The sequence below is a fragment of the Phascolarctos cinereus genome, unplaced genomic scaffold, assembly GCF_003287225.1.
Source record: "Phascolarctos cinereus isolate Bilbo 61053 unplaced genomic scaffold, phaCin_HiC Scaffold_5;HRSCAF=322, whole genome shotgun sequence".
Lineage (NCBI taxonomy): Eukaryota > Metazoa > Chordata > Mammalia > Diprotodontia > Phascolarctidae > Phascolarctos > Phascolarctos cinereus.
Window position 1 is genome coordinate 59,935,780 of NW_027555958.1, and position 13,201 is coordinate 59,948,980.

At 37.2% G+C, this 13,201-nt stretch overlaps 1 protein-coding gene across 5 annotated transcripts in view; it reads left to right on the forward strand.

Annotated features, from left to right (window-relative positions):
* CLCC1 (chloride channel CLIC like 1) overlaps positions 1 to 10,139 on the forward strand; it is a 32,327-nt gene extending 22,188 nt beyond the window's left edge. For 4 of the 5 annotated variants that reach the window (XM_021000522.2, XM_021000527.2, XM_021000519.2 and 1 more), the window contains 4 exons: positions 2,665 to 2,762; positions 3,069 to 3,215; positions 4,854 to 5,186; positions 6,259 to 10,139. In XM_021000522.2, the coding sequence (XP_020856181.1) occupies positions 2,665 to 2,762; positions 3,069 to 3,215; positions 4,854 to 5,186; positions 6,259 to 6,531 (851 nt within the window). In that variant the 3' untranslated portion in view covers positions 6,532 to 10,139. The remainder of the gene's footprint in view (positions 1 to 2,664; positions 2,763 to 3,068; positions 3,216 to 4,853; positions 5,187 to 6,258) is intronic. The other variant, XM_021000524.2, reaches the window with a different exon arrangement.
* Positions 10,140 to 13,201: the final 3,062 nt, after the last annotated feature.

Sequence of the window (13,201 nt, forward strand, 5' to 3'; positions counted from 1 at the left end):
ACTTGCCCAGGGTCACACAGGTAGTAAGTGTTATGTGTCTGAGGCTGGATTTGAACTCAGGTCCTCCTGAATCCAGGGCTGGTGCTCTATCTACTGCGCCACCTAGCTGCCCATGCCTTAGCACTTTTCAAAGAGAAGGATATGGGAATCATGGTCATTTTGTTGGAATTGCTAAAAGCCAGAATCAGCTTTTTAAATCTGTAAAAGTTTCTTACCGATTCCTTTTGAGATTTAGAAGCGGCAGTTGTCTGGAATTTTTGTTTCATGGGTTAATAGAAGAGGTCTATCTTGCACAGACCAAGTTGAAGATTGTTTCTCTGTGGAGAGTGAGGCCCTCCATGATTCTGTTTTAAATGAGATTATGTTGGTTCTAAGCCATGGAACATTGCAGAACCTTCTCTAGGAGATATATAACTACTCAAAAGAGTTTCACTTAACCGTCCCTGTAGGAAAGACCAAGTAGATGAAGAACGTCTGTCCAGATCATGACATATATTTAGATGGAGAACTATAGAGATTGTTCATGGGCGTGTGTTTTGGGAACATAGAGTACAGGTAGATAATGAGTTGGGCCTGGAATTGAACAGGAAAGGGATGAGGGATAATAGATGGATAGCTAGAGTGCTCCCCTGATATCTTTGTGATGTCTGGAGAAAGCAAGGAAGGTCTCCAGCTGGTAAGTGGGAGAACCCAGTCAAATGCTGTTTCCACCATGCCTGACGCTATGCCGCGTTGGCAAGTGAAATAAGCAGCTGGTACATAGTAGGTGCTATATAGAAGCTATCATCATTGTCATCATCATTAGTATATTGTATTGATTTCGGCACATTGAGATACATTAAAGCCTCGTGGTGAAATCCACAGAAATGCAAAAGAGATCGTTCTAATTATCTAGGTTGAAAAAATCAAGTTAATGAAAAATATATATTACTTAAACTGTGACATACAGCTAGATGAGTGACCCATTGAGTTAGTCCACTAATATGTATATCTGGGTCCAAAACTAAGCAAGAAGAGGAGATTGAACTCACTTGAAATACTTTCAGTGACGGCTGATTATGCCAACACAAGCCAATGTCTTTAATAATCAGAATTCTCCTGGTGGGTCAGTTTGGCTGAAAATCATGGAACAGCATGATCTCCAAAGAATTAGAGTTACAAGTAAGCCAGATGGTGAGGGAATGAGTGTAAATAGGGTGCAACATGTTACAATGACTGTCATGCACAAAATGGCGTAGAAGAGTTAATCATGGATGTAATGATAGGAAAAGGAGGTGGGCCAGTTGTAGAAATCCTGAGTGCTAGCTACACTGGTACTCCTGAGATAATAAAAAAAACATAGAGAAAGGACTTCACCATGTTGACTATGTCCTCAAGTTGGGTTGAGGACTGACCTTTGTAATGTCAGGAGAAAGGAAAGAAAGAGTCTGTGATCAATATCAGTGGGGAAAGAATGCTCATACAGATGCAGTATCAAAGTGTTACAACATATAAAATCTTGGCCTGAAGCTATTTATTAGAGTCAAACCATGGAAAAACATTCTTATAAATATACTATTTGTGTTGGAAGATTGATTGAAAACAGGAATGGTTTAACTTTTGGGACTTTGTTAAAGGCAAATTAAAAATTCAGCAGATATTTCAAATCAAGGTATCCAAAGCCACGGTACTAGAAAATAGTCATGGGAAATTAAATTTAATACAACTCTACTTCTATACAGAATGAATACAAAATTGCTTTCTTTTAAGAGGGCTATTCTTATCTAAGGGGCAGCTAGGTGGTGTAGTGGATAGAGTGCTGGACCTGAGTAGGGAAGACTCATCTTCCTGAGTTCAGATCCAGTTGTGTGACCCTGGGCAAGTCACTTAACCCTGTTTGCCTCAGTTTCCTCATCCGTAAAAAGATGGAGAAGGAAATGGCAAACCACTTCAGTATCTTTGCAAAAACAAAACAAACCAAATAGGGTCACAGAGTCGTACATGGCTGAAACGACTAAATATTCTTATCCAAAATGAGCTATTTAGAAAAATTAGTGTGTGTTAATGTCCTGCATTTCTCATTTAGAATTATATACATCCAATTTGATGAAAAATGTCTTGTTTTCAGGGCTTATTTATTCATGGCTCCATTGCCATGAAAGAAGAAACTTGGGCAGAGAGGTTGTGTGAAACCATCCATTTTTCCCCTCACACCAACCATACAGTGTGTGCTTCCTGTGCAGAATTTTTTGTCTTTAGGCTATTCCTATGAACTCTGTCTCACCTTCCCATGTAGCCCTTTGGATGAATTTTGACGATCCAGCACAGCCATTGTCACTGCTACTTCTTGAACCACATCCCTTTTCTCATAAGGGGGTTCTTCTTTCTTCATACCTTATTGATTGATTGTATGCTTGCATTGCCCTTATTTTACCCTAGCACTGGGAATTTGACGTTGAGACTTTTGAATCATTTTCGGTTCAGAAGTACCAAATCTTGGAACCCACTAGCAAACAAGTAGAAACTAAGAAGAAAATTAGGAATATTGGGAAACTTGTTGAAAAGTTATATAGAACTGAAAATGAAGAGGGGAGAATAAAACCAAAATGGAACAGTTGAAAATAGTGAAACTTGTTACTTTATTAAAATTTAGTTTCTTTTTCCTCTTTTCTTTTCCCTGAATAGAATGGTTTAGAAGTTCGTGGACGTTTCGAGATGATCCTTGCCAAAAGTACTATGAGCTACTATTAGTTAACCCTATTTGGTTGGTTCCACCAACAAAGGTATAGAATACACTTTATAAAAATTACTTTTTCAGGGTGGGTCAAGAGTCCCTATGTAGTCATCACAGACTTATCAAGTGTTTTAAAGTCTTTCCACGAGGAAGCTTTGACTTGCCTAAAGGTCACTCTAATTTCAAGCAACGAAATTATTTTCATATTGATGCTGGTTTGCATGTGGCCATGCTAACAAAGGTCATCTGATTTTAGTGCAGGTACACAGTGACTCTGGCTTACTCTGTTTACATTTGTCATTTGTCATTGGTAAAGAACATAATTAGTGTTGCTAATGAACATCTGTTTTCATAGGCATTGGCAGTTACTTTTACCAACTTTGTAACAGAACCATTGAAGCATATTGGACAAGGAACTGGTGAATTTTTGAGAGCGCTTATGAAGGAGATACCAGTGATACTTCACATTCCAGTGTTGGCCATCATGGCTCTGGCTGTGCTGGTTAGTATACGACATTGTTGCCCCTCAGGCTTTTAGAGTAAAAGCAGTGCTAAAAATTTGTGCTAGTGTTGTTTGCAGAATAGTGTAAGTTGATAAGTAATGTCTAGAATAAGTAAATAGTCTGATAAGTAAAAGTAGGTTAGACTCATTTGCATTTACACTTATACTTTTTGTCTTAAAAGCAAGTAATTTTATAGTTTGCTTTTTGAAGTTTTAGAAGTGAGTTCTGACAACTTTTACTTGCAAACTTACCATTTGAACTTGGTAAATTGGTACAGATGAAATCATTCAACCAATTAACAAGCATTTCTTATGTTCCTGTGTGTCATTCCCTGTGCTGGGTGCTAGAGATGTGAAGACAAAGTGACACATACAGTTTTGCTTTTAGGAGTTTACAGTCTAGCTAAGGAGGTAACCAGTGTGTTGGTGTGCAAAATAGAAGGTAATTTGGGGGTAGGAAGGCACTTGCCAGGGGGTGGGAGGGGTGCTGTTTGGATTATGTTGAATTTGAGATGCCTGTGGGACATGCAGGTAGAAATTAGAATCTTTCCTCTTGGTGGGAGGGGTAAGGACAAGACCTTGTTTTATACACTGGTCTTCGTCCAGCCATGCACAGCTTTCTGAAACTGGACTTTGCTTATTATACTTATTTGTATCTCATCAGAATCTTAGCATTTTAGAGTTAGAAAGAAGGTTTAAGATATGAAAGGTTAATGCTGCATTGAAACTGCACTAAGACTTTCAGGACATCCTACATACAGTATACTTGCATAGGAGTATCAGGGTTCCTTTCACACATGCCTGGAGAGATCTAGTCAGGATATATATCTCTATCTATATATCTTTATATTCTGGTATTCTCAGATGATTTCATAGGTGAGTACATGAGCTAAAAAGAGACATTTGTAAGTTCTTGAAAAGGCCCCAGAATGTGGGGTGCTGGGCTATGGCCAGTACACAGAAATATAATAATTCATAAAGCTTTGACAAAGTTTAAATTTCTAGTCATCAATTTAACCGCTGGAAACTAGGTGCCACAGTGCTGAGCCTGGAGTCAGGAAGATCTGAGTTCAAATCTAACTTCAGACTTTTCTTAGCTCTGTGACCCCAGGTAAGTTACTTGACCTCTGTTTGCCTCAGTTTCCTCTTCTGTAAAGTGGAGATAATAGTAGCCTCTACCTCACAAGGTTGTTGTGAGGATCAAATAAAATGATAATTGTAAAGTGTTTAGCAGCACCTGACATATAGGAAGTGCTATATAAATACTGGCTATCAACATAATAATAATTATTTTTTTCTAGTTCATTGAAGACATTCTGTTAACTATTGAGGGATTTCATAAATCAGTACCCTGGTTCTAGTCTCCCCTATCCCCAAAGAATGTGATTGTCATAAGTAAACTACCATTTTTAAGATATTTATATCTTTTCATATCAAATTACTAAAAGTAGATGTGAATTTTACTGGCATCCCAAATAATACCTTAACTTAATCTAGTTTGTTATATGCTACATTTAAACTTTAGATTATGTGTATGTGTGTGTGTGTGTACATATATATGTATATATATGTATATATATATGATATAGATATGCAAATAAATAATTTCATAGTTATATTATTTATTTTGCTTGTTAGGGTTTCTGTTATGGTGCAGGAAGATCAGTTGGTGGATTGAGGTATTTAAGAGACTCAGAAAGAGAACCTCGCCAGGCACTACATCAAGGCAAAGGAAGACCACAGGAGGAAATTGATTATAGGCGACATGGTGGAGCGGGTGATGCAGATCTCTGTTGTCGGAGCCATGTTTGTCAGAAAGATCAAGGCCCTTATTGCAAAGCAGATGAGCGTAGAGGAAATTTTTTGAGAGAAAGATATGTTGATTTAACTGGCAACAGGAGCCCTGAAGTACTGCAGGCATTTGATATACCCGTTGTAAAGGCAGAAGAGCATCCCAAGATGGTACCCTGTGTAAGTCAGCAACATTTTATTTTGGTGTTTCTTCATAATAGGTCTGAACCTTCTAATAGAGCTTTTGTACTGAAGTATTTTATGGCGTAAAACATTCGTATATCTTTATAGTCAGCAGTAAAGTTTTAAACTTAGTGACTTTCTTCTCTTAAATTTAAAAAGTCATCCCAGTCTTCCAGAAAGAGAGCAGAGGTTGATAGTTGATATTAAATATTTTACTTTCTATAAGGAACTGAATATTGTCACAAGGTAGGTGTTAGAGACAACAATTAATGTGAAATTTCATTGAAACCCTAAAATAAAAAATGTAACTAAAGATGCTCTGTTGGAAAGCAGACAGTTGAAAGTCACTGGTATAGCTCCAGAAGTCCCAGGGAACTATATATATGGCACCCTCAGGAGATTATTTGGAGAAAAGGGCATGGGAAGGAGGCAAAGAAACTTCCTGATTTTATATTAGTCTGACTGGAATATTACCCATTAACTGTGGGGAAAAGTTGGATTAAAAAATTTTTTATGGATCCCTAAGTGGCAGTTTGGTGGGGACATTTACTCTTTTGGGGATAGCTCTTTCTCCACCTTTGTAAAACCTGAGAGGCCTTTGGAACTTAAGGGCAAGCGTGAGGTGTTGTTTGTAGAATCATTTTACTTGAGATCTTTAAAGTAGAAATGCTACTTATTTGCTGCTAAAAGGTAGCGTTTGAACTAAATAATCTCTCTTTTTTTAACCATGACATTTTATAATCTTCATATGCTAGTAACTTAGGGCTTGGTCACTAATGTTGATATCTTCCTTGTGCATAATATGTGAATAAAATAGTTAATTGACTTTATTTGGGAGAATTCTGGAAGCTGTTAAGTTTTAATCCAAGTCACTTAACTTGGGTACCTGACTGAGAATGTTCTGGCTAGGCTAAACTTAACAATATTTATCAGAATCTTATTTTTGACACAAAAGTGTATGTATTTGGAATGTGAATTTGTTCAATTCTGTGACTCTAGTTCTGTAACTATTAATCCTCCAGGCTAAATTAATTTAAAAACATTTAAATGTGAATTCTACATTTCACAGCAGAAGTCACTCATTTCGGATAAAAATCCAGAAGACATTTGTGAAATTCCAGAAAACAGCAAGGTGAAAGAAGTTAACAGTCAAACAAGCCCTTCAGCAGAGCCGTCCTCTGAACAGCAAACCACAGGGGGTCGGGAAGGTGAGCCTCCAGCAGGTGAGAGCACTCAGAGAAAAGAAGCCAGAAGCAGCTTTCTGCAAGCTGGGACCTGCAACTCATCCACTGTCTCAGCTGGAAGATGGGGAAAGAATCAAGAAGACAGCCAACCTAGCTAGGAGGAGGCGGCGGCAGCAGCGGCGGCCATGGACAAATGGGAAGATTGTGAGGTCTGCCACTAGGGTGTTTTCAGTGTTTTTCTTATCAAGAGTTCTGAATTGCTGTATTGCTGTTTGGGTATGTTTTTGCAGAAGTGCCAACAGGACTGACTGAAATGAAATTACTAGCTCCAACAGCAAGTACGTTTGTAAAAGTAGGTTCTAGGTGGATGTAATGACTACATTGAATTTCATTTTCCTCCCTTTAGTATTCTGGCATTTTCATAGTTAATTATTATTAATTTTGGAGGAGGGTCTCACCTCACATTCTAAAATGGATGTTAATGTCCATTAACTTATCAAAACTAATGATTGTTAAACATCACGGGTTCTGATTAGCTGGTAAAAAGTCACAATTAGAGAATATTTTTAAAGAAATTGTTTTATTAGTTTTCAGGTATATACAGTGAACAAAAACTAATGGATAATATATTGCCAAATAGATGCCCTCCCTCTGCATTGGCTTTAATGAACAGCTGAGAACAACTGACAATACATTGCATGCAGGTGGTGCTGTTAAAATGGCCAAGTGCTTTTGAAATAAGGGTTTAATTTCTTAAGTGAGACAAACATCACTTCTAGTCTGTCATCAGGGAGTGGGCTTAGTTTTTCAGACTGAAGTTTACTCTTGAATGCACCTAACCTTATTTTCATCTTAGCTCTTAGAAGCCGTGCTTTCCACAAGGTATTCCCACACTTCCTCAGATAAGTGGGCAAGCAGGACTCATATGTAAACTTTCCACCATTAAACCTCTAGGGTGAGCACTAGCAGTTGTACAGTGAGTGAAACCTTCAGGCCAGCTGGGGTTCTAGAGCTGTTTGCTCAGATGCTGACTGCTCCCAGACCAACAAGTTTATGTTGTATTCTAGTTGTTCTCTTTATTTCTTCCTTTACAGTCAGGTCTTCTGATATGCTGTGAGGGCATAATAAAATTGCCAGGGGAAAACCAAATAACCAGACTTGTCTGTCTTTGTAGTTACTGCAGAGTCAGGAGACTCTGGCCTAAGAATAATTGGAGCTTGACCAACTCTGTTTTCTACAACATGGTCACAGTCTCACATTACTAATTACTGGAGTCTAAATTACTGAGGTTTTATTTCATTGACCAGTACATACAGCATAGAACACTAAGGCTTAATTAGGAGTATACAAATACATATAGTCTTTTGCTCTTCCCAGAAGATCATTTATAATTTTTGTGTGTTGGTTAAGGTTTTTTTTTGTAAATACCTGGTACCCTTTATCTTAAGTACATTTATTTAAGTAGTTTCCAAATTTAAATATTCTCTTAACTAAGAAAATTTGATGTGTATTTAGTTGTCTCTGAGAGGCAGCATGGAATAGTGGATAGAGAGTTGGTCTTAGAGCCAGGCAGACCTGAGTTCAAGTCCTGCTTCTTAACACATACTGATGTGTGACCTCTGGCAAGTCACTTAACTTCTCAGTGCTCTAGGTATCTCTCTAAAACTATTATTTGTAGAGAAGGCTTGGATCTTCGTTCATAGAGGGGAGTTTACTTTCAGAATTCGCTGTACCAAAGAAAAAAATCACAGGCGTAGCACCTGTCTCTGCCCCTTAGTTTTCTTCTTTTTAAAGCATATTCATATGATGCTTTGGGTTTGCAAATACTTCATTATTTCCCCACATAGATATTGTTAATATTTTACTTTATTCATGTTTTCCTTTAAATAATTGCTCAAAGAAAATTTTCATTCCTAAGTTTGATTCTGTTGTGTCTTGGTTACAAACATAGGAACACATTCTTTATTTTTGTATGATGCCTAGTTTAGGTGTGGGAAGCCTTAAGGCCACATGTAGCCTTCTAGGTCCCTGCTTGGCTTTGGCCTTTGGATTGAGTCAGAGTTTTATAGAACAAATCCTTTTATTAAAAGGATTTGGTCTGTGAAGTTTGGATTCAGTCAAAGGGCCGCACTTAAGGACCTAGAGGGTTATATGTGGCCTCAAGGCTGCAGGTTCCCCAACCCTGGCCTACTTAATGACATTTACTACATAAATATTGATTTAAATATGTTCACACCTTTTCAGGAAGACATAATGAAAAAATGTCAAGATGTACTTTGGTATAAACTTGTGGATATGGAAAAGAGTTGACAGGAGCAGTTCATCAGTATTGGTTCCCTTAAGCCCCCAACCAGTCTGTGTTGTTTCATAAGCCAAGACCCTTGGTCCTAGGATTTTAGCTATTGTATCATATTTCTAAGCCATTTTTTAAAATGTGCATCCTTTTTTTAGAGACTCTTTTCACTGGGGATATATATGAGACAAATTGTTGTTGCTGAATGTATGCACCCTGTACAAGATTGATTTTTTAAAAACAAGTTGAATATCTCATTTCACCATATAGTTGGTTGGCAGGGAGAATTGAGGCTTGTGTATTCTTAGCCACTATTTTCCATTATGGCTTCCTTTGTGGTTAAGGCACATCATGACAATTATGCTTTCAGAAAAATCATTGTGGGAGTAGGTTGAAGCTTTCTGAAAAAGTTTTAAGGAAGTACAGTTAATTCTCATCAATCAAGGTAATTATGTTCTCTAAAGCCCCCACAAATACTAAGTTAGCCATTGCTTGTAGGGAAAATACAAGGGTAAGTTCCTGTGAGCTTCTGGTCACATTCACATTAGCACTTTCTGGAGTGACCTCATACAGATGGGTGAATTTCTTCTTCTTTTGGAGGTATCGTGTTGTTGATTCATTGACATTAAACTCAGGGCCAGCAGTACTGTCTCACTGGTGCCTGAACAAAGCTCACTTAACGCATGTATTCTCTCCAAAAGGTGCCTCACAGCCTTCTTGCATTTAAGGACACAAGGCAGCTCTTCAGCACGACGTTTCAGGGCCATTTAAAACAGCAAATAAAAATAAAAAGCACAAAAAGGTGGAACATGGGCACTGAATAGATCGAGAAAAGAGCCTTGATTACAGTAGTGTGAGAGCTGAAATAAGAAGGCCAAGAGTCATCTTGTTTAACTTCAGCGGAACGTGTGCAGCAGGCAACTCAGATGTTTTGCTACTCTGGGCGTGACTGAAAACACCATGAGTATTGATTTTAGGGTTAAAAGTTAATTTTAGTGAGTAGGTAAATTTGCGAATATGGAATTTGAAAAGAATGAAGATCAGCTGTAATGTTTATAATATCTTTTAAGAACCAAAATGTGTGCATAATAAATTTTTATTTTTATATAAAGACTGAAGTGAAAAGTTTTGGTTTGTCACTTTTTTCTAAATTATACTCTATATGTGAAGTTTCATAAACTAGGAAGTATAGCAGAAAACAAGATCTGAGCTAGCAAGGCATGAAATGCTATAGTCAAAGCAGATACTTACATAGCTATGTGACTCTAGGCAAGTCACATAATCTCTCTGTACCTCAGTAAAAAGAGGGAGCTGCATTCCATAGTTCCTGCTGGATTATGTTGGTAATATAAAGAAATGTGGATGATTTATGTCGGTTTATTTTATATCCTGCAACTTTGTCGAAGTCAGTTGTTTTGATTCGGTTTTTAGTTGACTCTAGAAACTCTAAATAAACCATATCATCTTCAAAAAGTGATGTTGTTTCCTCTTTGCCTAAGCCTATTCCTTCAGTTTGTTTGTCTTGTCTTATTGCTGTAGCTACCATTTCTAGTACAGTATTGGATAATTGTGGTGATAATGGACATCCTTACTTTATTCCTGATCTTACTGGAAAGACTTCTGGCTTGTCCCCAGTACGGATAATAGCTGCTCTTACTTTTAGGTAGACCTTACTTATTTTAAGAAAAGCTCCATTTACTCCTGTGCTTTCTGGTGTTTTTGACAGGAATGTCATACTTTGTCAAAAAGCTTTTTCTTCAACTATTAAAATACTATTTTTGCTGGATCTGTTATTAATCTGGTCCGTTACGCTCATAGTTTTCCTGATTTGAACCAGGCTTACATTTCTGGTATGAATCCAGCCTGATGGTAGTGCATGACCTTTGCTGTGATATATTGCTGCAGCCTCTTTGCTAATATTTAAAATATTTGCGTCAATATTCATTAGGGAAACTGGTCCATAGTTTTGTGTTTTTACTCTCCTTTGGTTTAGATATCAAGGCTATATTTGTGTCCTAGCAGGAATTTTGTAGGTTCTCTCTTCCCTATTTTTTTTTCAAAATAGTTTATATAGTAGTGTTCTTTAAATATTTAATAGAATTCACTTTTAAATCTGATTCTTAGGCTATTTTCTTTGAGAGTTCCTTTATGATTTGTTCAATTTCTTTTTCTAAGGTAGGGTTATTTAAGTATTCTATTTCCTGTTCTGTTTGTTTGGGTAATTTATATGTAAATATTCGTGTTTCATCAGTCAGTTTTACTGGTTCATATAGTTGGGAGAAATAGCTCCTTAATAATTGCTTTTATTAATTGGTTGTGAATTCATCTTTTTAGTTTTTTATACTGGTATTTGGTTTTCTTTCTTTTTCTTACTCAAATTAGCTAATGGCTTATCTGTTTTATTTCCTTCTTCCCCAAGAAAAAGTTTCTAGTTTTATTTTTTAAGTGATTTTTTTTAACTTCCAATTTTGTTCATCTCCATTTTCAGGATTTCTGTTTTATTGTTTTTGATTTGTTGGGATTGGAATTTAATTTGTTTGGGATTTTTAATTTGTTGGTTTTGTAGTTTTTATTAGTTTTGTGCCCAATTTATTGATCTGCCTTTTTTTTTTTTTAAATTAATGGAAGAATTTAGAGATACACATTTTCCCTCAATTACTCTTTTGGCTGCATTGGCATTGCACAGATTTTGGTGTGGTGTCTCATTGTTGTGATTTTCTTAAGTGACATTATCATTAATTTGTTTTTGGACCCACCCAGTCTTTAGGTTTAAGTCATTTAGGTTCCAATTAATTTTTAATCTTTGCTTCAAAGTTCCTATATTGAATGTAATTTTTATTGGATTATGGTTAGGAAAAGATGCATTTCTGCTTTTCTGCATTTGTTTGTGAGGTTTTGTGATCAGTTTTTGTGCATGTCCTATGTACAGCTGAGAAATAGGTGTATATTCCTTTTTGTTCCCATTCAGTGTTCTCCAGAAGTCTTAGCATAAGCTAACTTTTCTAAAATTCTCTTCAGATCCTTAACTTTGGTGTTTTTGGGTTTGGGTTTTTTTTGGTTCAATTTGTCTAGGTTTAAGAGGGAAGAAGGGCAGCTAGGTGGCACAGTGGCTTGAGCCTAGAGTCAGGAATACCTGAATTCAAATCTGGCCTCAGACACTTACTAGTTGTATGACCCTCAGCAAGTCCCTTAATCCTGTTTGCCTCAGTTTCCTCATCTATGAAATAAGATGGAGAAGGAATGGCAAACCATTCCACTATCTTTGTCAAGAAAACCCCAAATGAGGTCATAAACAGTCGAAAATGACTGAAACAATAAGTTGAGGTCCCCCACTGTTATACTTTTACTCTCTATTTCTTCCTGTAACTCATTTGTTTAATTTTTCCTTTAAGAATATGGCTGTCACTCCATTTGGTGCATATCTGTTTAGTATTGATATTAATTCATTGTTTATGGTACCATTTAGAAGAACTTCTCTCTTAGGTCTGTTTTTTGCTTTTGCTTTGTCTGAAAGCATGATTGTTACTGCTGCTTTTTTTAACCAGCTCAGATAAAAGTGAGGTTCTAGCGTCATATGCTTCTTCCTCTTGTCCCCTTTATATTATTTAACACTCAGTGGGCATTCCAGGTATGAAGATCCATCAAAGAGGAATGAGGAATAGAGAGGTAGGAGAACCAGAAGATAGTAGTCTAACAAAAACCCAGATTAGAGAGTACCCAAGGGAAGGTAATTAGCATTTTAAACATTCAGTTAATGATGAGGTCAGAAGCCAAATTGCAGAGGATTTAGAATCTAGACAAGAAAAAGTGAAGACTGCAGATAGAGTGCTTTCTCACCATGTTTAGCTAAGAAAGGGAGGAGAGATACAGGATGATAACTAGCGGAGATGGTAGAATCAAATGAGGGTTTTTTTTAAGGATTAAGGAAACATAGATATGTTTTTAGGTGGCAGGGAAGGAACCCCAGTAGACAGAGAATGTAGAGTGTAGATGATAATGAGGCCTTCTGAAAAGACAGGAAGGGATGGGATCAAGGATCCATGTAGAGGAGAAAAGGCCACCTTTTCATCCAAGACCAAAATAAAGGATAGTGGGAGATGTATGAGTGACATGAGATGAGGGGAAAAGAGGGAGTCATTCAAAGTTCTCAGCAAAAAGGGAAGGGAGAGGATGTGTTGAGGCAAGTGTTATGAAAGATTTGGAGTAGGATTGCCTTGATGTAGTGAGGGCCTAGTTGAGATTTGTGTAGATATAGTCTGCAGTTTGATGAATTTGTCCCAAGTCTATTCAGAAGCATGCGGATAGGAGAGGAGGCAAATGGTAGGAATAATCCAGGGTTGGCATTTGGCAAGACCTAATAAGTAACAGGATAAGGGAGCAAAGAATTCAAGAGTAAAAAGACAGTGTAGAGTTGAACTGGTTTGCAGGAAGGAGTTGATGTTGAGAAGGGAGGAAAGTATAGCCATTGCAAGGGTAATGATCTGGGAAAGAAGAGTAGCAGGAAAGATCACTATAAGGACAGAGGATCAAGGGTC